This window comes from Halichoerus grypus, chromosome 2 (assembly GCF_964656455.1).
Source record: "Halichoerus grypus chromosome 2, mHalGry1.hap1.1, whole genome shotgun sequence".
Classification (NCBI taxonomy): domain Eukaryota; kingdom Metazoa; phylum Chordata; class Mammalia; order Carnivora; family Phocidae; genus Halichoerus; species Halichoerus grypus.
The window spans coordinates 64,237,599-64,261,054 of NC_135713.1; the positions used below are offsets into that span (position 1 = coordinate 64,237,599).

Genomic DNA, 23,456 nt, shown 5'->3' on the forward strand with positions numbered 1-23,456 from the left:
TCCTTGCACCGCCTTTGATGATTGGACGCATCGCGGCCGCTCTAGGCCAGGGCTGCGGGGCCCGGGGCGCTGGGTGCAGGCCTCGAGGTCCAAGGCGCCCTGGGAGCAGACAGCACCGGGCCGAAGATTAGGCGGTTAGACCTTGCTGGGCCAGCCCGGCGGTCCGCCCTCTCAACGCAGTTCCGCCGGGGTCCCGAAGCCCGGCTCGCAGGGGCGAGGCGCGCGCTCCCGGGGGATCAGGGCTGCGGAGCCGGCGGCCTGCGCTGGGCGGCTGTGGCACGAGAGGGCCATCTGCCTGGGTGCGGAGAACTGCAGCGTCCGCGGTGCGAGGCGCGGCCCCTCCGGGCCCCCAGCCCGCGTCCCCTGCCCCGCGCGCACACACCTACTGACGCCCGCCCGCGCCCGCGGCCCGAGTCCCCGTGCCAGGCCCAGACCCAGACTAGGCGCGGGAGGCGGTGCAGGGATTAGTGGACCCCTCCCCCCAGCGCGCCCCTCGCCCCGCCCGAGGCAGCGAGGACCCCTGGGCCCGGGGGTGGTGAGGGAGCTTCGTCCCGGCGGTGCCCGGGCTGGGGACACGGCCTCACAGGGCGGGGGCCGCACGGCTGCAGGCCGAGGTGCGGGCGCGCTGTCAGGCTGCTGCCCGGCTCCGGTGCGGGGGGTGGGCTCAGCGCGGGGGTCGCCTGGCCTCATCCCCCGGCCGAGGCCGCGGCCGGGCAAGCAGTGCCCGGGCGGGTAACCCGACCCGACCCGGCTCCCGGTCGCCGCTCACCCCGCAAGGCCGGGCAGGGGGAGGGAGAGAAATGGGGGGGAGGGGGAAGGGAAAGGGTGGTGGGTGAGGGGCTGTGGGGACCGCAGGGCCGAGTCCCCGGCCTGTCTGCGCTGCTCTAGGGCGGCTGCCTGTGTTGCCCGGGACGAGCCAGCCCCCTGCCTCGCGGGCGTCGGGCCTGCGGCAGGAGGGAGCCCTGAGGCTGCACAAGCTTGGCTCGGGGAGGCAGACCCGAGCTGCTGCCTCCATTTTGTTTCCTGCTCAGCTTGGTCTGTGGTGGTGGTGGTGTGGGTTTGGGGTGCGGCCGGGCAGGGGGTTCACCTGCGGCCGCGCCTGCTCGGGGCCTGAGGCCTCGAAGACCCCAGCCCAAGCCCCCAGGTGAGCCCCGCGGTAGGAGGGGGGGGTTGCCTTGGCCTCGGGCCGAGCCGAGCGGGCTGAGGGCAGGTGCCCAGTGGATGGGGAGCCGGGCTGTAACCTAAGATGGAGGTCGGGACTGACGCGGGCCCGAGCGGGGCTGGCGGGGCGGTCGGACAGGCCTCAGCCGGGCCAGGTGCCGCCGGGGTTGGGGCTCGAGTTGGGTAGGGTGCAGAAGCCGTGTGCAGCTCGGGGCCGGCGCAGCGCCCCGAGGTAGGTGAGGGGATCTGAGTGCCACCCACGACGCCCGCAGGCCCAGACACTCCGGGGAGGCGCGCGAGGCCCCTGGGGAGCCTGCCTCAGGCCCCGCCCGGGCAGCCGGGCCGGCCCGTAGGCCCGGGCCGCGAGCGGGCGCGCAAGGGGAGGGGAGGGGGCGGCAGCGGCGGCTCCGCTGATTGGGCGGCGCGCTCGCGAGCCCGACTTCACCCGCCCTGAACCCCGAAGAGTGAGGCGAGGGAGCGCGCGCGCGGTGGGGGAAGGGGTGCGCGCGCACTCGGTGCCCCAGCCGCACGCGGGCCGGCGCGAGGCGCTGGGTCGCACGCGCCGCCGCGGGGGCGCGCGCGGTGGGGGTGTGAGGAGGAGGAGGCGGCGGCGGAATAGGCCGGGGCAGGTCGCGCTCGCTGCCTTCTCCCCTGAAGAGAGACGCGGGGGGAGGGGGGGTGCGGCGAGCGGCTCCGCTCTCTCCCCAAGGCTCCGCTCGCGCCCCAGTGTAATGAGGGTCACCCCCTCCCCCCAGCCGGCCCGGGAGGGGGCGCGGGGCACGGTAACTAGTGCGCTGGGGCGGGTGGCGGGCAGGCGCGAGGAGGAGGGAGGAGGTGGCCGGGCGGGGAAGATGGTGGTGGCCGTGAGGTGAGGGGCGCGGGGGAGGGCCGGGTGCGGCGCGGTGTTGGTGGCCCGCGGCGTTGTAGCCGCGGGCCCCCTCCCCCTCCATCACTACCAGCCGGGCTCAGGCCTAGCCGGCCCGGCCGCCGCGAACTTCCTCCCGGCGCGGCCCTTGCCCCGCCGGCCTCCCGCGCGCACCTCGGCCTCCGCCTCCCCTCAGGTAGCCGGCTGGTGGGCGCGGGGCCGGCTGCCCTCCTGCAGCAAACTTTGCTTGCTGCTTAATATTGATGAGTGCGATCGGCTCGGCCAGGAGGTGCTGCCGCGGCTGCGGGAAGGAGCGCGGCCCGGGCAGGCGGCGGCGGCGTCGGCAGCAGCCATGTTTGTCAAGCTGTAGCAGCTGCTGCTGCCCTGACTCGGCTTCACCGGCTGCCTCCGTTTCTCTCCCCCTGCCGCGTCCCGGCCTCTGGGCCCTGCAGCCGTGGACTGAGCAGTCCTGCAGTCTGGAAGGCGAGGTTCGGGGTGCACCCGCTTCGGCCGACTCGCCTGCGGCCTGGGCACGGCCGCTGCAAGGGCTTCAGCGCCGGCTGGGCGCAGGGTGCAGCGCTATTGTGACCGCTGCGCCCGAGCGAGCCAGGAAGGAGGGGGGTTAACCTTTTTGTGCAGCGTCCGGGAGCCCCCCTCGAGCCCTACAGCCCCCTCCCTTTTGGAGATCCGGCCGCTGGACACCCCCCCCCCCCAGCGGGGGATGGGGAGGACGATTCCTGTTTGAGATTTAGGAATTTCTACTGCCAAAGGGATTTTAATTTTAGTTCAGCCCAACTGTCCACCAGTCTGCAGTGCAGGAAAAAGGGACGGGCTGTTTGCATGTGGCAAGATCTGCCCAGCTCCGGGAAGATGGAGTTTGCGGAGGCTCACCGAGGCCATTTTTCCATCGTCAGCTGGGGAACTTTTTCCGCCCATGGAAGTGCAGCAGAAAGGCATCGAGGCCACTAGGCCTTGAGAATTGGCTGCCATTTTGAAGATAAGAGTCAAATGGCCTATAAACTCCGATTAATTGCTGTTTTTGGATTCCAGGTTGATGCTGGCCCAGGATGGATCAGACCTGTGAAGTATCTAGAAGAAATTGTCTGCTGCCCTTTTCCAATCCAGTGAATTTAGATGCCCCTGAAGACAAGGACAGCCCTTTCGGTAATGGTCAATCCAATTTTTCTGAGCCACTTAATGGGTGTACTATGCAGTTATCGACTGCCAGTGGAACATCCCAAAATGCTTATGGACAAGATTCTCCATCTTGTTACATTCCACTGCGGAGACTACAGGATTTGGCCTCCATGATCAATGTAGAGTATTTAAATGGGTCTGCTGATGGATCAGAATCCTTTCAAGACCCTGAAAAAAGTGATTCAAGAGCTCAGTCGCCAGTTGTTTGCACTTCTTTGAGTCCTGGTGGTCCAACAGCACTTGCTATGAAACAGGAACCCTCTTGTAATAACTCCCCTGAACTCCAGGTAAAAGTAACAAAGACTATCAAGAATGGCTTTCTGCACTTTGAGAATTTTACTTGTGTGGACGATGCAGATGTAGATTCTGAAATGGACCCAGAACAGCCAGTCACAGAGGATGAGAGTATAGAGGAGATCTTTGAGGAAACTCAGACCAATGCCACCTGCAATTATGAGCCTAAATCAGAGAATGGTGTAGACGTGGCCATGGGAAATGAACAAGACAGCACACCAGAGAGTAGACACGGTGCAGTCAAATCGCCATTCTTGCCATTAGCTCCTCAAACTGAAACACAGAAAAATAAGCAAAGAAATGAAGTGGACGGCAGCAATGAAAAAGCAGCCCTTCTCCCAGCCCCCTTTTCACTAGGAGATACAAACGTTACCATAGAAGAGCAATTAAACTCAATAAATTTATCTTTTCAGGATGATCCAGACTCCAGTACCAGTACATTAGGAAACATGCTAGAATTACCTGGAACTTCATCATCATCTACTTCACAGGAATTGCCATTTGTAAGCAGTTTTTGGTACAACTTAAATATATACATAAATGTATATATACAGGCAACTTAAACATAACTAATTGGTTTTTGGTTGCTTATCAGTTCACGGCTGAGAGCCTATTGCTAATGATAGGCTTTTTGGGGAAATTTTACTTTGATTTTTAAATTTATCTCTGTTGTATGAGTTTGGTTCTTTTCAGATTTTTTCCCAATTAACTTTCCATTGAGGACTGGCTAAGAGTTAGAACTTTAAGGGCATTTGATTGAGTTCAGATTTTATTTTTCAAATGGAGGTATACATTTGTTTAGATTTTTTTTTTCTTTTTTAAATGCTTTGGCTTGCTGGTATCATGAGTACAGGTGGACCAATTAATTTCCTGGAGTCCTTTTTTTTAGTTGATGGGGTGACTCTTGCTTCAGTTTGGAGTGCATTTGGGTACAAATTGAAAGTAGCTAAGATGAGAAGACCTTCTTGGACATCAGTCAAAATTTAAATTAGGCCAGTTTTTCTGAACTACCTGTTGTGAAGGTATAGCATCCTATGCTTTAGATAAATGTCACCATCAGAGTAGGCTCTTGAGCCTTTTCTAGTTTTTAGTTTTAAAGTTTGTGTATGTATACGTGTGTGGTATGTGTACGTGTATAGAAACAGAAGAAAATCTGAGTTGTTCAGTAGTGCTGTGTACTGTTGTTCAAGAGTTGTAAATGATAAAGTTCCTTTTTATTTGATGTTTTGGCAGAATTTCTTGATCAGTTAGCATAATGATCAGTTGACTTCTTTTAGTCTCAGTTTCATCACCTTTAAAATCAAACTTCTTGGTTGTTAAAAAATACCTCTCGGCTTTAAATACTTGATTCTAATTTTGTTTCTGTTCAGATGTATTATTAGGTCATCTGTAGTGTCACCACAGAAGATCTCCCCACCCCATGATGACTCTGAATCTTTAAGGTTTTAATCAGAAAAAATTTTATGTGGTGATCGTTTTGAGTGCATTAAACATTCAAGGCTATCAATAGCCTTGATGTTCTTTAAAGCCACAGAGAATGTGGGTGTGTCGCTTTTGTTTGTTGATTTATATATGAAATATTCTTTAGTACTCCTTGGTTTCTTAACTTGGCAGTTGCAGATTTTAAAAATTTGTTTTGGTGGTTATCTTGAGTCTGTATCGTCCTAAGTATTTTTTAGGGTGGCTAGGCTGTGTTGGCAGCCTATTGGCAGCTTAGACAAACCCTTTTTCTTGGGTTCACATTGAAATTATTTTACATGTATAGTTTTTTGCCTTTGTATTTACATAGAACCCTAGGTCTAACAGTGGAGATAGATAATCTTCTAGAAGCATATATATAGAAATATAAATCTGTTTGTTTCTCATCAAAAGAGATGTCAGTGGAGTATTGGCTCTGTTATAAAGAATTGAAAATATTGGAGCCTATGGACAGTATGTTAGGTATCTAAACTGGGAGTTAGAAAACTTGTATAAATAGAATTTTTTTTTTTCTGGCAGAAAGTCTGAATTTGCTTAAAGACTTTATGGGCTCGAAGAGGCAAGTAACCTGTTTATTTTAGGCCTTTGGGTTAAGATTGTGGGTGCAATCTATAGCTTTGATTTTTGCCTTTGATTTTTTTTTTTTTTTAATTTCTTTTTGGAAGATTTTTTATTTATTTATTTGACAGAGAGAGACACAGCGAGAGAGGGAACACAAGCAGGGGGAGTGGGAGAGGGAGAAGCAGGCTTCCCCCGGAGCAGGGAACCCGATGCGGGGCTCCATCCCAGGACGCTGGGATCATGACCCGAGCCGAAGGCAGACGCTCAACCACTGAGCCACCCAGGCGCCCCTGCCTTTGATTTTTTTTTTTTTTAAAGATTTTATTTATTTATTTGAGAGAGAAAGAAAGAGAAAGAGCCTATGAGAGGGGGGAGGGTCAGAGGGAGAAGCAGACTCCCCGCCGAGCAGGGAGCCGGATGTGGGACTCGATCCAGAGACTCCAGGATCATGACCTGAGCCGAAGGCAGTCGCTTAACCAACTGAGCCACCCAGGCGCCCTGCCTTTGATATTTTTTAACTGAAGATTTGAAAAAGTCAAATCAGTCTGAGAATGCAAATTCAGTTGAACAATATAGCTTGGGAAAGGTGTAATTAAAAGTAATTCTATATGATCACACGCTATTAATACATACAGACCACAGTTGATACCATGAGGTATAGAGCACTTACTCTGCATTAGATTCTATGCTCAGGGTGGGAAATTTTACTTTTTTATGATTTATTTTTTTGAGAGAGAGAGAGCATGAGCGAGCACAAGTGAGCGCACGAGCCGAGGCGCAGAGGGGCGGAGGGAGAGGGAGAGAAATCCCAAGCAGACTCAGCACTGAGCATGGAGCCCAATGCGCGGCTTGATCTCAGGACCTGAGCCGAAACCAAGAGTTGGTTGCTCAACTGACTGAGCCACCCAGCCTCCTCAGGGCTGGAAATTTTAGAAAATCGTTAGCAAATGCTATTTGTCTTTTTATTCTGTGATACTACGATAGAATCAGATTCTCTTATTATGTGACAGTAAGAGTAGTTCTTAGGATTATATACTCCCTGTCTAGAATTAGAGAAAGACACATGATTCAAGATCATATTGTCTGTTGTTTTGTATATCTAGCTATAAGCAGACTGTTTGCCTCCTGTCATAAATAAGCAGCCTCATCAGTTTATCCTTACGTGCTTTTTTTTTTTAAGATTTTATTTGAGAGAGAGAGAGCACAAGTAGGAGGGGAGGGGCAGGGGGAGAAGCAGACTCCCCGCTGACCAGGAACCCTGACGCTGGTCTCTATGCCAGGACCCCAGGATCATGTCCTGAGCCGAAGACAGACACTTAACCACCTGAGCCACTCAGGCTCCCCCCTTATATGCTTTTAAGTTATTTTGTTTGAATATAATGATGTGAAATGATTGTCATAGTCAGTAGTCCTGACTTGATGCTTTTATATTTAATTGGGTTGGCACCTTCTAATTCTTCCCACTGAACATATATAGTGTCCAGTCTTCGTAATATATAGGTGCTTGATAAAATATTGAAGGAAGGTTGGTCTCAGAGCTACAAGTTTAAACAGGCAGTAACTTACAGCTTATTAAGTGCTTTGGTCTGTATTGTCTCATTGGGTCTTCATAGCCTTGTAGTAAAAAGAGATGTCATAAATGACATAGGTCTTTTTCAAGGCACTTGAAATTATTAGAGACAAGACTAAAACCCTTGAAATCAGAATTATCTCAGTACTCTTGGTTTTCTGTAGGGACTTCTGATTGTCTCTGATACTCTTGGCTGGGCCTGGTTTACTCATTAGGCTGATTTGTAGCAGTTATTTGTTTTATACTCTTCCCTTACTTACATATTTTATGGAGATTTTATACTATGGTGGTATCCATGAATTTAGGGATTGTCAAAACTTTTAGGATGTAGGTAGCTCAGGCTCGTCTGATGTACATATACTCTTTATTTAAAGAAGATCACTGAAAATGAATCCACTTACAATGGGGACAAAAATTTCATAATAAGGAGAAAAGGGTTTACTTAGGATTTTATTTCATTTATTTTTTTAAAGATTTTATTTATTTGACAGAGAGAGACACAGGGAGAGAGGGAACACAAGCAGGGGGCGCGGGAGAGGGAGAAGCAGGCTTCCCGCCGAGCAGGGAGCCCGATGTGGGGCTCGATCCCAGGACCCTGGGACCAGAACCTGAGTCGAAGGCAGACGCTTAACGACTGAGCCACCCAGGCACCCCCTATTTTCATAATTCTTAATTTACTTTTCAATATAAAATCTTGGGGCGCCTGGGTGGCTCAGTCGTTACGCGTCTGCCTCGACTCAGGTCCTGGTCCCAGGGTCCTGGGATCGAGCCCCACATCGGGCTCCCTGCTCGGCGGGAAGCCTGCTTCTCCCTCTCCCGCGCCCCCTGCTTGTGTTCCCTCTCTGTCAAATAAATAAAATCTTAAAAAAAAAAAAAAATTTATGAAAATAAATTTTTTAAACCTCTATCAAAACTTTCGTTATGATGGCAGCTGTTTATTATAATAAGGCAAGAATCAAATAGATTAAAAGAAATTTTGTCCAGTGAAACTGTACAATAGGGAGATGACATACTTTATTTTGGTTCACTCTCATCGTGATCGTAAGGAGGATAAATTTTTGTAAAATAGTTAGGGACTTAATCAGTTTTAGTAAGGTTCTCTTTTAGAAATGTAGGCTCTGGAAAATTTCAAGCATGTACCAAAGAAGAGAGAACAGTAGAAATTCCCATGTACATATCCAGTTTAAAAAATAACTGCTATTTTACCAATCTTGTTTTATCTTCCCTCCGTTGTGTCGTTCACTTACATTTCTTAATCCTTTGATGTTTATCATGTTATCCTTTGAAGCTCCTGTCCTATTATTGTCCATTGTCATTTGTTTACTGGTTGTCATTTGTTTACATCTAGGTACTCAACCTAGATCATCCTTTCCTTGCCTATAATCAGAGTGGTTTTTCTTTATTTACATTGACTTTAAGAGACACAGCATCTTGGGGCGCCTGGGTGACTCAGTCGGTTAAGCGTCTGCCTTCAGCTCGAGTTGTGGTCCCAGGGTCTTGGGATCGAGCCCCGCATCAGGCTCCCTGATCAGTGGGGAGCCTGCTTCTCCCTCTCCCTCTGCCTGCTGCTCCCCCTGCTTGTATTGCTATCTCTCTCTCTGTCTAATAAATAAATAAAATCGTAAAAAAAAAAAAAAAAAAAAGAAACAGCATCTTTTCACCAGATTTGTTTGTGGTTTTAATTGTAATTGGCAGTATAATATTAGTTCTTTCATTAGGTGGAGATAGACACTATATTGTCCATAGGAAGATGTTTCAGTGGAGACTTTTTTTATTTTTTACTTTTTAAAAGATTTTATTTATTTGAGAGAGAGCGAGAGCACAAGCAGGGGGCAGAGGGAGAGAGAGAAGTAGGCTCCCTGCTGAGCAGGGAGCCCGAGTCAGGGCTCAATTCCAGGACCCCGGGGATCATGACCTGAGCTGAAGGCAGACGCTTAACCGACTGAGCCACCCAGGCTCCCCTGGAGACTTTTTAAAAAAAGATTTATTTGTTATAGAGAGATCACACACCTGCTGGGGTGGCGGGTTGGGGGAGGGACAGAGGGAGAGAGAGAGAATCTCGAGTACACTCCCCACTGTGCTTGGAGGAGCCTGACTCATGGCTGGATCTCATGACCCTGAGATCATGACCTGAGCTGATACCAAGAGTGGGATGCTTAACTGACTGGACCACCCAGGCACCTCTGAATGGAGACTTTTTTGCTATTTAAAAATAGATATTTTGGGGGCACCTGGGTGCCTCAGTCGGTTAAGTGTCTGCCTTCGGCTCAGGTCCTGGGATCGAACCCCGCCGTCGGGCTCCCTGCTCAGGGGAGAGCCTGCTTCTTCCTCTCCTCCCCACTCATGCTTTCTCTCGCTATCTCTGTCTCTCAAATGAATAAATAAAATCTTTAAAAATATATAAAAATAGGTATTTTGGTGTTTTAACAATCCCATACAATCTTGGGGATTCATAAAATACTCAAAAATCACCCCCTGTACTGAGTTCTGTGCTGTGGATGATTAAGTGGTTAAAGAGTTGAGTGGAGAGATGAGTGAAACCTAGAGTAGTCAAGCTTCAAGGAAGAAGTGGAACTTGAATTGGTCTTGGTTGGGTTTGGCTAGGTTTAGAAAGGTACTTTGGATGTGGAGAATTAAGTGAATGTAGTATTGGGGCGCCTGGGTGGCTCACTTGGTTAAGCGACTGCCTTCGGCTCGGGTCATGACCCTGGAGTCCCAGGATCGAGTCCTACATCTGGATCCCTGCTCAGCAGGGAGTCTCCTTCTCCCTCTGACCCTCCCCCCTCTCATGCTCTCTCTCTCTCTCAAATAAATAAATAAAATCTTTAAAAAAAAATAAATGAACACAGTATTTTCAGGGGGTATTTGTTGGGGATTGGTAGAGTAGCATGGGTGTAGTCAGGTAATAGGGCCTAGAAATCTGGACTGTGGCATTTGGTGTTGAAGGGATTAAGATTGGGAGGCAGCAAGAGATTGTAGCTGAGAAATGATACAATGAAATTTGTGTTTGGAAAACTTAGAGTGGGGAAGAATAGAAACAAATTTAGGATGTAGGAGTCTGTTGCAATAGTAAAGACTTGGGCTGAGTCAGTAGTAGAAAGAAAGGGGGGGGATAGTCCAAAAGATTATTTCAGAGGAGGGAATTGGGCAATCCTTCTGGGCTGCCTGGTTTGGAGGCAAAATTGGAGTCTGGATTTGAGGAAAAGAGAGGTGAGTGCAGATGATACCTAAGGCTTTTGTTGGTTCCCGAGATAATGATTCCTCAGGGATTCTCTTCTCTGTTCTCATTGCAGCAATTCTCTACTCTCTCCTTTCCTGTCTCAGAAGAAAATAAATCCTATCTCCATGCCTCTCAGGTTCTACTGTTTGACTCCCTCCTTGGTGGAGGACCTTATGTTACTCATTATTCTTTCCTCTTTTCCTCTGGAGTCTTTATTCTCTACCTTTCTAATATATCACTGTTTCTGCCTAAAAATGGGATGACATCTTCCTGTTCTAAAGGAATCTTTGTGTATCCTATAATCCCCCCAGGGATATTTCCCCTTTATGGTGAATTTCTTTAAAGAGTTATCTACTTTGTTTACTTTTCCTTAATGCTCTGTGGATTGGCTTTTTTATATCCTGTCTGCTGCAACTGTTCTTTTATAAGTCACAGATGACACTTCGATACTATATTAGATTTGCAGCATTTGACTACCACTCCTTTTTTTTTTAAAAAAGATTTTATTTATTTATTTGAGAGAGAGAGAGAGCACATGAGAGGGGGGAGGGTCAGAGGGAGAAGCAGACTCCATGCTGAGCAGGGAGCCCAATGCGGGACTCAATCCTGGGACTCCAGGATCATGACCTGAGCCGAAGGCAGTCGCTTAACCAACTGAGCCACCCAGGCACCCACTCCACTCCTTTTTTTTTTTTAAGTTTTTAAATTATTATTTATTTATTTGAGAGAGAGAGATTGAGCATGAGAGAGGGGAGGGTCAGAGGGAGAAGCAGGCTCCATGCTGAGCAGGGAGCTCGATGCGGGACTCGATCCTGGGACTCCAGGATTATGACCTGAGCCAAAGGCAGCCACTTAACCGACTGAGCCACCCAGGCGCCCCTGACTACCACTCCTTTAAACAGTCCTTTGACTGCTTGCTCTCTTTTCTTCCTCTTTCATTTTGTGCAGTCTCATCCACTTTCATGGATTCACTTTACTGCTACTCTGCTGTGTGAAAATGGCTCTTGACCTGACTTCTGATCTTCAAACCAAGAAATTCTAGTCACTAACCCACCTTCTATCAAATCATATTCACTTTTGAACCTATCCCTTATATTGCCAAACATGCATTTTCTTCTGTGTTAATTATGGTATCATCCTCCTGTTCATTTCAAGGGTGGGAACCTTGGAATAACTTGCTCATTTATGTGATCAAACCACATATGAGTGCTTCCTCTGTGCCAGGCACTGCTAGTATTAAAAACAAAAAAAGGTAAGACATAGTCTGTGTTTTTAGGGAACTTTACTGTTTAAGGAAGACAAATGTAAACAATGACAGTAGAGAATACTAAGTGGTCTAATAGCAGAGTAGCAATAAAGTGAATCCATGAAAGTGGATGAGACGGCAGAAAATGAAAGAGGAAGAAAAGAGAGCAAGCAGTCGAAGGACTGTTTAAAGGAGTAGTAGTCAGGGGCGCCTGGGTGGCTCGGTCAGTTAAGCAGCTGCCTTTGGCTCAGGTCATGATCCTGGAGTCCCGGGATCGAGTCCCTCGTTGGGCTCCCTGCTCAGTGGGGAGCCTGCTTCTCCCTCTGACTGTCCCCCCTCTCATGCTCAATCTCTCTCTCATTCTTTCTCTCAAATAAATAAATAATAATTAAAAAAAAAAAAGGAGTGGTAGTCAAATGCTGCAAATCTAATATAGTATTGAAGTGTCATCTGTGACTTATAAAAGAACAGTTGCAGCAGACGGGAGGATATACAGTACTGTGGCATGTCTGGAGTAATCAGGAAGAACTTCACAGAGGGGTTATGTATAATTGAGCAGACATATGCCAGTAAGTAAGAAGGAATAGCATATACAAGTGCCAAGAAATTCTTTGATAGAAATCTGGGGAGGAGTGGGCTTGTCAGGAGGCAAAGTATAAAGATAGGCCTTGTATGCCATCCTTAAAGTCAACTTTTTTTAAAGTTTTTTTTTTTAAGTTTTTTTTAAAGATTTATTTATTGGAGAGAGAGAGTGTGTGCATGTGTGGGGAGGGACAGAGGGAGAGGGACAAGCAGACTCCCTGCTGAACAGGGAGCCTGACCCGGGGCTTGATCCCAGAACTCTGAGATCATGACCTGAGCTGAAGTCAGGCACTTGACTGACTGAGGCACCCAGGCGCCCCTTTTTTAAAATTAAATTTAAATTTAAGTGGTCTCCATACCCAACGTGGGACTTGACCTCGCGACTGCAAGATCTAGGGTCGCTTGCTCTTCCGACTAAGCCTGCCAGGAGCCCATAGAAATTATGCGATTTCTAATTTATACAAATTCTCCAGTCTTTTTCATTCTTCATTTCCATTCTACTACGAGGCTTTTATCACTTGTCTTCATATAGTTTTTCTTTCCAGTCTCTCTTACCCAAAATTACCCCTGACTTCCAAAATGAGAAATAGTAGGTCCCTGGTTAAAGCTTTACCTTCAATGAATGCCTCACTTTTTTCCCTATTTGCCTAACAAATAAAGCCCATACTTAGTGCCTCTTTTGATGGGACCCTTTCCTGACCTCCTGAAATCTCATATGCTATACCCAAGGTGTTCTGGGTTCAGCCAGACTGCCCTATTAGTGGTGGTTTGCTTCACACTCAGCCCTGGCTCATGCCTTTATCCTCCTGGTCTGATTCATCTTTGCATATTAACAGTATGTAACATCGTGCCTTCTTTGTAGTGACTGAGTCAAAGAAAGAGTGGATGGTACAGTGGTACAAGTTGGGAGGGGAGTAAATTTTAGGTAGGAAGGTGATGAGTGGACTGTCAGCTCTCATCCTCCATGTACCAAATTTCAAAACTTCAGAGGTTTTTTTTGTCTTTTTTTTTTTTTACTTTATTTCCTCATGCACTCAATTTCTAAGGCCTTTGAATTTGAGCTCCCTAATATCTGAAGCATTCATTTTTTCCTCACCATTCTTACTTTCAGTCTTTTAATTGTGGATATTAAATCATAATGGTTTTAAATTGAACAGATCTCTGAGTGTGTATTGTGCTTCCTGTTTAGTTGGAGAAGTCCCTTTAGTCTCTCTGAGGCCCAGTTCCTAATCTCCAAATTGGGGCTAGTACCTTACAGGGTTATTTGAGAGTGTGCAACAAGATACTTTATGTGAAGCAGCTTGATGGTGTTAGTTCTGAAGTAGGTGCTCAGTAAATGATGCCCATTATTTTATGCCACGAACCTAACACGTATTTGGAAGAGTTAGTCATGAATTTTGAGAAATATATCTCTGCATTTTTGCTTTTTTTCTCTATTCTTCCAAACACTTCTGCTTTAACTTGCTAAATTAAGGACATTAACTACCATTGACAGTTTCTGTTTCTGTTTAATAATCAGGAGAATTTTATCCATTTTTGCTTGGTCGTCAGAATTTAATTTGCAGTAGGATCAGGATCTTTCTGTACTCTGCCTATTAAGTGGTATAACTTTATTACGTTGTTGCATTTTGCTGGTTGTCTTTTGTCATTGCTGTGTATATAAATGTTCCATCTCTATCCCCTGGTTTTCATGGGAACCCATTGAAAGAAGATCCCATCTCTTTTGTGGTGGTGGGTTTGATTTTCATTGAATGATTGTTTCTTAAACTTTTTTAATGATCTCAAGTGTAGCCTTTTGAAGAAAGGGCTATAATTCTTTTTAGTTAGAAAAGTAACAAAGAGAGACATGTGGGTGGCTTGGTTAAACGTCTGACTCCTTTTTTTTTTTTTTTAAAGATTTTATTTATTTGACAGAGAGAGACACAGCGAGAGAAGGAATACGAGCAGGGGGAGTGGGAGAGGGAGAAGTAGGCTTCCCGTGGAGCAGGGAGCCCCATGTGGGGCTCGATCCCAGGACCCTGAGACCATGACCTGAGCCGAAGGCAGACGCTCAACGACTGAGCCACCCAGGCACCCCTAAACATCTGACTCTTGATCTTAGTTCAGGTCTTGATCTCAGGGTCCTGAGTTCAGGCCCCCTGTTGGACTCCACACTGGGTGTGGAGCCTACTTAAAAAAAAAAAAAAGGAAAAGAAAGGTAATAAGGTATCATGGTAAAAAAAAATCAAACTTAAAAATGGAATGTAGGGGCGCCTGGGTGGCTCAGTCGTTAAGTGTCTGCCTTCGGCTCAGGTCATGATCCCAGGGTCCTGGGATCGAGCCCTGCATCGGGCTCCCTGCTCCGCGGGAAGCCTGCTTCTCCCTCTCCCACTGCCCCTGCTTGTGTTCCCTCTCTTGCTGTGTCTCTCTCTGTCAAATAAATAAATAAAATCTTTAAAAAAAAAAAAAAGGAATGTAAACGTCTCTTTGTATCACCCCTCATATTTCATTTGCACTCTTGATATTCTGTTAGAATTTTCTTTATATATGTACCTTTTTTTAATATTTTGGTAACGTAAATGGTCTGAATATTATTCAATACCTTCGTTAATATGTTAAGGACATATTTAATATGAGCATGTAGATAAATCTCCACTCTCTTTTATTATTGAAATTTTTACTGAGATAAATGTAGATTTAGAGTTTTAAGAAATACAGAGCAATCTCTTAGACATTTTGCCTGGTTTTGCAATGCTGATGTTTTGTGAAGATGTCTAATATTAAAACTAGGATATTGATGTTAATGTAATCCACCAATCTTGTTCAGGTATCCCCAGCTTTTGTTTTTCATGTTTTTTTTTTACCCCCAAAAGAAAATTCTGTATTGCTGAAAAGATAGGTTCCGGATATCTTCAGTTTTACCTGTACTCATTTTGTGTAGTGCATAATATATACAGCATATATATTAAGTTCCCTACATTTTTCTCACCTGTATAGGTTCATATACGTACCACCACAGTCAAGATACTGAATAGTTGCAACACCACAGGATCTCTCCTGTGGCCCTTTTATGTCATATCCATCTTCTTTCTTGAAACTCCTTTTCCAGCCTTTGCTTACTACTAAATCTGTCTAAAATTTTGTTATTTCAAAAATGTTACATAAATGGTATCATACAGTATATAGTTTTTTGGGATTGGGTTTTTTCACTTACAGATGTTAAGTCCCTGGAGGTTCATTCAGTTTATTAAGTGTATGTCTTTTATTCCTTTTTATTACTAAGTAGGATTCCACAGAATGTATATACCACAGTTTAACCATGCACCTGTTAGACATCTGGCCTTATTCTAGCTTTTGGCTATTAGAAGTAAAAGTGCTATGAACATTTGTATACAGGTTTTTGTGTAAACATAAGTTTTCATTTCTCTGGGATAAATGCCCAAGAGTTATAATTGCTGAATCGTATGGTAGTGACATGTTTAGTTTTATAAGAAGCTGCCAAGCTGATTTCTAGAGTGACTTTGTCATTTACATTCTCACCAGCACTCTGCATCATTGCTATCATTTGGTGTTGTCATTATTTTTTCTCTTTTCGTTTTTTAAGATTTAAAAAATTTTTTTTTTACTTTATGTTTTTAATACATTTTTTCTATTTATTTATTTATTTATTTGATGTAGTGTTCCATGATTCATTGTTTGAGTATAACACCCAGTGTTTTTTAAGATTTTTATTTTTAAGTAATCTCTACATCCCCTGAGGGCCTTGAACTTAAAACCACAGATCAAGAGTCACATGTTCTACCAACTGAGCCAACCAGGCACCCCTTTTTTCTTTTTCTCATTCATTCCTTCATTTATTTCCATTGTAATTAATGTACTGTGTTGTATAGTTTCAGGGGTACAATATAATGATTTAGCAAAATTTTTTTTTTTTTTTTAAGATTTTATTTCAAGGGAGAGCATGCACAGGAGCGGGGGTTGGAGGGGAGGGGCAGAAGGAGAAGGAGAGAGAATCTCAGGCAGACTCCATACTGAGTGCAGAGCCCTAGGCAGGCTCGATCCAACCATCATGAGATCGTGACTGGAGCTGAAATCAAGAGTCTGACTATTAACCGATTGAGCCACCCAAGTGCCCCTAATGATTCAACAGTTCCATACGTTAGTGCTGATCATGATAAGTGTACTCTTAATCTCCTTAATCCATTTCAACCCCCCTCCCCCCAATATCCCTTCTGGTAACGATCAGTTCTATTTAAGAGCCTAGTCCTTCGTCTCTTCTTTTTTTTTTTTTTAAAGATTTTTTATTTATTTATTTGAGAGAGAGAGAATGAGAGAGAGCACATGAGAGGGGGGAGGGTCAGAGGGAGAAGCAGACTCCCCGCAGAGCAGGGAGCCCGATGCGGGACTCGATCCAGGGACTCCAGGATCATGACCTGAGCCGAAGGCAGTCGCTTAACCAACTGAGCCACCCAGGCGCCCCTCCTTCGTCTCTTCTTTCCTTTGTTATGTTTCTTAAATTCCAGGGATGCCTGGGTTGCTCAGTCAGTTAAGCGTCTGAGTCTTGATTTTGTTTTTTTTGTTTTTTGGGTTTTTTTTAAAGATTTTATTTATTTGACAGAGAGCAGGAGAGCACAAGCAGGGGGAGCGGTAGAGGGAGAGGGAGAAGCAGGCTCGCCGCTGAGCAGAGAGAGCCCGATGCAGGGCTCGATCCCAGGACCCTGGGATCATGATCTGAGCCGAAGGCAGACGCTTAAACGACTGAGGCACCCGGTGCCCCTGAGTCTTGATTTTGGCTCAGGTCATGATCTTGGGGTTGTGAGATCAAGCCCTACATTGGGCTTGAGCTGGGAGTGGAGGCTGCTTAAGATTTTCTCCCTCTCTCTCTGCCCCTCCCCACCCCCTGCTTGCTTGCACATGCGTGCTCTCTCTCACTCTAAAAAACACACACACACACACACACACACAAACCCATGATTAGAAATCATAGGGTATTTGTCTTTCTTTGACTTATTTCACTTAGCATTATACCCTCTAGATCCATCCGTGTTGTTGCAAATGGCAAAATCTCATTCTTTTTTTAAGACTAATATTCCATTGTATATATCTACACCACACCTTTTTTATCCATTCATAAGTCAATGGACATTTGGGTTGCTTCCATATCTTGGCTATTGCAGATAATGTTGCAGTAAACATAGGGGTGCATATATCTTTTTGAATTAGTGTTTTCATATTCTTTGGGTAAATACCCAGTAGTAGAAGTACTGTATCGTCTGGTAATTCTATTTTTAATTTTTTTGAAGAACCTCCATACTGTTTCCCACAGTGGCTGTACCAGTTTACATTCTACCAACAATGCATGAGGGTTCCTTTTTCAACACATCTTTACCAACACTTTTTCTTGTGTTTTTGGTTTTAGCCATCTGACAGGTGTGAGGTGATGTCTCATTGTGGTTTTGATTTGCATTTGTGTCATCACTATTTTTATTTCAGCCATTTTGATAGTTATGTAATATCTCATTATGGTTTTAATTGGCATTTTCCTGATAGCTAATGATGTTGAACATCTTTTTGTGTGCTTATTTGCCATCTGTATATCCTCTGGTGAAATATGTTCATCTCTTGCCCATTTTCTTTCTTTTTTTTTTTTTAAAGTTTTCGCCTTTTTTTTTTTTTTTTAAGATTTTATTTATTTATTTGAGAGAGAATGAGAGAGAGCACATGCGAGTGGGGAGGATCAGAGGGAGAAGCAGACTCCCCGCTGAGCAGGGAGCCTGATGCGGGACTCGATCCAGGGACTCCAGGATCATGACCTGAGCCGAAGGCAGTCGCTTAACCAACTGAGCCACCCAGGCGCCCTCTTGCCCATTTTCTAATTGGATTGTTTGATTTTTTTTTTTTTAAACTTGAGTTTTGAGAGTTTCTTGCTACATGATCTACATTCTTTGTAATGGTTATATACAAACCATAATTTTTAAGCATTGCTTCCACTTTTAGATAATTTATTAGAGAACCAACAAAGCCATACATACTTGTGGTTTCCCTTTTATAAATTGAAACAGATTTTAGGGTTGCTTTTATTAGGCAAAATTACTTTATTAAGGTTTCTAAGGTTCTTTTCACATCTCCAGTAATGTTGCATAAAATACCATAATACTCTGGTAAAGATTGCTGGAAGGATAAAGTCCATTTTAGAGTATGAACAATTGTATTTGCATGTTAGATTAAATTAAAAATAATTATTGGTTATATGATATCCTCTATATACCAGGAAGAGTCTGAAGGTAGTCTTTCTTTGTAAATTATGAGGGTATATACCCCTCGTCATCTCTAATTTCTCTTCATGGTGTAATTGGAGCTGTTGGGGATCCCTAGTGCAAGTAGGTGATGTACAAGTTACCTTTGCACTCAGTAAAAATAATAGACGTTAATGCCATGCTAATTGTCATTGGAATTTTACCTCCAAAGGCATTTCTCTAACATTGCATTTGGTTTAGTTGACAATGTATTGAATTTGTTTTTATAATTATATCAAGGAATAAGCACAGTGCTGTCATCTGTAAAGAATTGCAGAGCAGTTGTTGAGAGGTAATAAAATTCTACATTTAAAGTGCTTTTTAACATAGTAGAGCTTTGGGGCAGAAGTATAGTACAGGTAATAAAACCACTGAGATCGGTTCTTTGGTGGAGTAGATGTTAGAATTGTAAGTAAAGTCTTGATAGGTAATATCTGTGGAATTACTTTCTAGTAATAATTTCATAATAATGTTTGTGGAATTATTTCCTAAGGATAAACTGCTGATAGTGGAATTATCTGGGCAATGGGTTAGATTTTTTGTGTCTTGATGTATCTACTTCTGTATGGCTTTACAAAAGGATTGCACCATTTTAATAGTTTTTGTTTATTTATATTTATTTATTTTAAAAAAAGATTTTATTTATTTGAGACAGAGAGAGCGTGAGGGATGGGGAGGGGCAGAGGGAGAGGGAGAAGCAGACTCCCTGCTGAGCAATGGAGCCTGATCTGGGGCTCCATCCCAAGACCCCGAGATGATGACCCCAGCTGAAGGCAGACGCTCAACTGACTGAGCCACCCAGTTTTGTGTTTTTTTTTTGTTTTTTTAAGATTTTATTTTTATTTATTTGACAGAGAGACAGCCAGAGAGGGAACACAAGCAGGGGGAGCAGGAGAGGGAGAAGCAGGCTTCCCGCAGAGCGGGGAGCCTGATGCGGGGCTCGATCCCAGTACCCTGGGATCATGACCTGAGCCAAAGGCAGACGCTTAATGACTGAGCCACCCAGGCACCACATGGTTTTGGTTTTTTTTTTAAGATTTTATCTATTTATTTGAGGTAAAGAGAGAGTGTGGGAGAGAGGGAGAGGGAGAAGCAGACTTCTTGCTGAGCACAGAGCCTGAGATAGGGCTCGATCTCAGGACCCCAGGATCAGGACCTAAGCCGAAGACAGAGGCTTAACCGACTGAGCCACCCAGGTGTCCCTTGAAAACATAAATTCTTAGAGCTGTGGAGGGAATATTTCCCTCTGTATTAGTTATTTATTTTGCCTCACAAATTACTTTCAGATTTATCAGCCTAAAAAAATAAACATTTATATCACAGAGGGTTAGGAATCCTGGAGTGGCTTAGTTGGGTGGTTCTGGCTCAGAGTCTCTCATGAGATGACAAGATGTCAGCCAGGGCTACACTCAGTCATCTGAAGGCTGTAGCTAGGATCCTTGTCCGAGATGGTTCATATGGCTGCTGGTTGACTGTATGAGGCCTCAGTTCCTTGCCAGGTGAGGCTCTCCGTAGGAGTGTGAGTGATCACAGTATGTACTGGCTTCCTCCAGGGTGAGTGATCCAAGAGAGACCAAGCAGGAAGATATAAGGGGATATAATGTGGGAGGGGAATACCATGGGTTGAATACCAAGAATACCAAAAGGTGGGAATCATTGGGGACCATCTAGGAGGCTGGTTACCACACCTACCCAACAAGAAATGAGTAGTTTTAGCTAAAGGAGAAAGCTCTTAAGTATACAAAATCGTCTGTGATTACTTTTTACTTCTAAACTGAATTGAATTTTTCTTTTTTTTTAAAAAGATTTTATTTATTTATTTGACAGAGAGAGAGACAGCGAGAGCGGGAACACAAGCAGGGGGAATGGGAGAGGGAGAAGCAGGCTTCCCGCAGAGCAGGGAGCCCGATGCGGGGCTTGATCCCAGGACCCTGGGATCATGACCTGAGCCAGAGGCAGACGCTTAACGACTGAGCTACCCAGGCGCCCCCTGAATTAAATTTTTGAATAGATATATGCTCGAAAGCATAATATAAAAAGGTAACCAGTGAAGTACCCTTGTACCTTGTCTGCTCATTTAGTACCTTCAGTTCATGTGGTACCTCCCACCTTTTTTATGACAAAGGTAGCAGATTATATACACTTAACCTTTTTCACTTAGATAATTGTTGAAATCTTTCCATTTTATTTTTTTTTAAGATTTTATTTTTAGGGGTGCCTGGGTGTCTTAGTCGATTAACATCTGCCTTCAGCTCAGGTCATGATTCCAGGGCCCTGGGATCGAGCCCTGCATCAGGCTCCCTGCCCAGCGGGGAGCCTGCTTCTCCCTCTCCCTCTACTACTCCCCCTGCTTATGCTCTCCTGTGCTCGTGTGCACTCTCTCAAATAAATAAATAAGTTCTTAAAAAAAAAAAAAGGTTTTATTTTTAAGTAATTTCTGTACCCAGAGTGGGGTTTGTACTTAAAACTCCCAAGATCAAGAGTCACATACTCTACCGACTGAGCAAGCCAGGTGTCTCGAAAATCTTTCCATTTTATGACATAGTTCTCTTAGTCTTTTTTACACCTGGATACTATGCTATTGTATGAATATGGGCATTTTCTTTTTTTTTAAGATTTTATTTTAGAGTGACAGCATGAGTGGGGGGAGGGCAGAGGGGGAGGGAGAGGGACAAGCCGACTTTTCGCTGAGCTCAGAGCCCTAAGTGGGGCCTGATCCTGCGAGCCTGAGATCATGACCTGAGCTGAAACCAAGAGTCGATGCCCAGCCGACTGTGCCACCCAGGTACCCCTGAATCTGGGCATTTTCAATTCATATATTCTTTTGCTGAAAGTGAACAACTGTGCAAATAAGCAGTACATGTGTAGAATAAATCTCTACTCAAGAATTGGACTTGTGGGCCAAAGTTAAATACATATATAACTTTGAAAGATACTGCCACACTCCCCACCAAAAGAGTAAGTATATATATTTACAGTCCCAATCACCATTATATCAATGTGCCTGTTTCAGTGAGAATTCTTTAGTTTTTTTGTGTGGTAAAATACACATAGCATAACACTTATCATCCTAACCATTTTTAAATTTATTGTTGGGGAGGGACAGAGGAAGAGAGAATCTTCTTTTTTTTAAGATTTTATTTATTTGACAGAGAGACAGCAAGAGAAGGAACACAAGTGGGGAAGTGGGAGAGGGAGAAGCAGGCTTCCCGCTGAGCAGGGAGCCCACCGCGGGGCTCGATCCCAGGACCCTGGGATCATGGCCTGAGCCTGAGCCGAAGGCAGACACCTAACGACTGAGCCACCCAGGCTCCCCAAGAGAGAGAATCTTAAGCAGGCTCTACTCCTCCATATCGCAAAGCCTGATGTGGGTCTTGATTTCACAACCCTGAGATCATGACCTGAACTGAAATCAAGAGTCAGATGCTTAACTGAGCAACACAGATGCCTCTTGCACTCTATTTTTTTTTTCTTGCACTCTTTTTTAAACATTTATTCCTAAACTCTTTTTGGTGCCTTTTTTTTTTTAATGTGGGGTGTGAACTCATGACCCTGAGATCAAAACCTGAGTTGGGGCAACTGCGTGGCTCATTCAGTTGAGCGTCCAACTCTTGGTTTTGGCTCAGGTCATGATCTCAGGGCCCTGAGATCAAACCATGTCAGGTTCTGCGCTCAGTGGGGAGTATGCTTGAGATTCTCTCCCTCTCCCTTTGCCCCTCCCCCTGCTTGCATGCGTGTGCATGTTCTCTCACTCTTTCAAATAACTCTTAAAAAAAAAAAGCCTGAGATCAAGAGTTGGAGGCTTAACTGACAGCCACCCAGGTTCCCCTTTTTGATGCTGTTTTTTAAATTAATTTTTAAAAAGATTTTATTTATTTATTTGGCAGAGAGAGAACAGGAGAGCACAAGCAGTGGGAGCGGCAGAGGGAGAGGGAGAAGCAGGCCCCCTGTCAAGCAGGGAGCCTGATGCGGGGCTCGATCCTAGGACCCTGGGATCATGACCTGAGCTGAAAGCAGTCGGTTAACCAACTGAGCCACCCAGGTGCCCCTTTGATGCTGTTTTAAATGGAATTGTTAATTTGGTTTGGATGGCTAATTGTTAGTATGTAGAAATACAGTGGGGTTTTGTATATTGTTCTTGCAATCTTGCTGAACTAAGTTTTTTTTTTAAGATTTTATTTATTTATTTGACAGAGAGAGACACAGCGAGAGCAGGAACATAGGCAGGGGGAGTGGGAGAGGGAGAAGCAGGCTTCCCACTGAGCAGGGAGCCTGATGCGGGGCTCGATCCCAGGACCCTGGGATCATGACCTGAGCCGAAGGCAGACGCTTAACAACTGAGCCACCCAGGCGCCCTTGAACTAAGTTTTAATAGTTTTTGATTTTCTTTATACAAGATCATGTCTGTAAATAGATAAGAGTTTTACTTTTTTTTCCTCTTTCTAATCCTAATGCATTATTTCTGTTTCTTACCTAATTATCTTGGCAGGAACCTCCAGTATGATGTTGAATAGAAATGGTGAGAGTGGACATCCTTCTCTTACTACTGGTCCTAGGGGGAATGCATTCAGTTGTTCACCATTAAGCATGATTTTGTCTGAAAGTTTCTCATAAATGCTCTTTTATCAGATCGAGAAAGGTCCTTTCTATTCCTACTTTCTTTTTCCTTTTTCTTTTTTTGGGTTTTAGATTTTATTATTAAGTAAACTCTACACCCAGCATGGCGCTCAAACTGTAACCCAGAGGCCAAGAGTCGCATGCTCCACCAACTGAGCCAGCCAGGTGCCCCATCTATTCCTAGTTTTTTGAATGTTTTTATAGTGAAAGGGTATTAGGTTTTTGTCAAATGTTTTTTCATCTACTGAGTTGATCATATTTTTTTTTCCATTCTTTTTTTGTTTGTTGAAGTATAATTAGCATACAGTATTATTAGTTTCAAGTGTACAGTATAATGATTCTGCAGTTCTTAGCAGACTCCCCGACTCCCTGCTGAGTGTGGAGCCCAA

The 23,456-nt window shown here is 45.1% G+C and overlaps 1 protein-coding gene across 6 annotated transcripts in view; it reads left to right on the plus strand.

Annotated features, from left to right (window-relative positions):
- Nucleotides 1-1,029: 1,029 nt before the first annotated feature.
- NSD1 (nuclear receptor binding SET domain protein 1) overlaps nucleotides 1,030-23,456 on the plus strand; it is a 147,759-nt gene continuing 125,332 nt past the window's right edge. The window contains exons 1-3 of one of the 6 annotated variants that reach the window (XM_036084863.2): nucleotides 1,033-1,144; nucleotides 3,077-3,190; nucleotides 3,931-4,020. In XM_036084863.2, the coding sequence (XP_035940756.1) occupies nucleotides 3,161-3,190; nucleotides 3,931-4,020 (120 nt within the window). In that variant the 5' untranslated portion in view covers nucleotides 1,033-1,144; nucleotides 3,077-3,160. Of the gene's footprint in view, nucleotides 1,145-1,723; nucleotides 1,944-2,010; nucleotides 2,030-3,076; nucleotides 4,021-23,456 lie in introns of those variants that run through there. The other 5 variants (XM_036084860.2, XM_036084861.2, XM_078066913.1 and 2 more) reach the window with 5 other exon arrangements.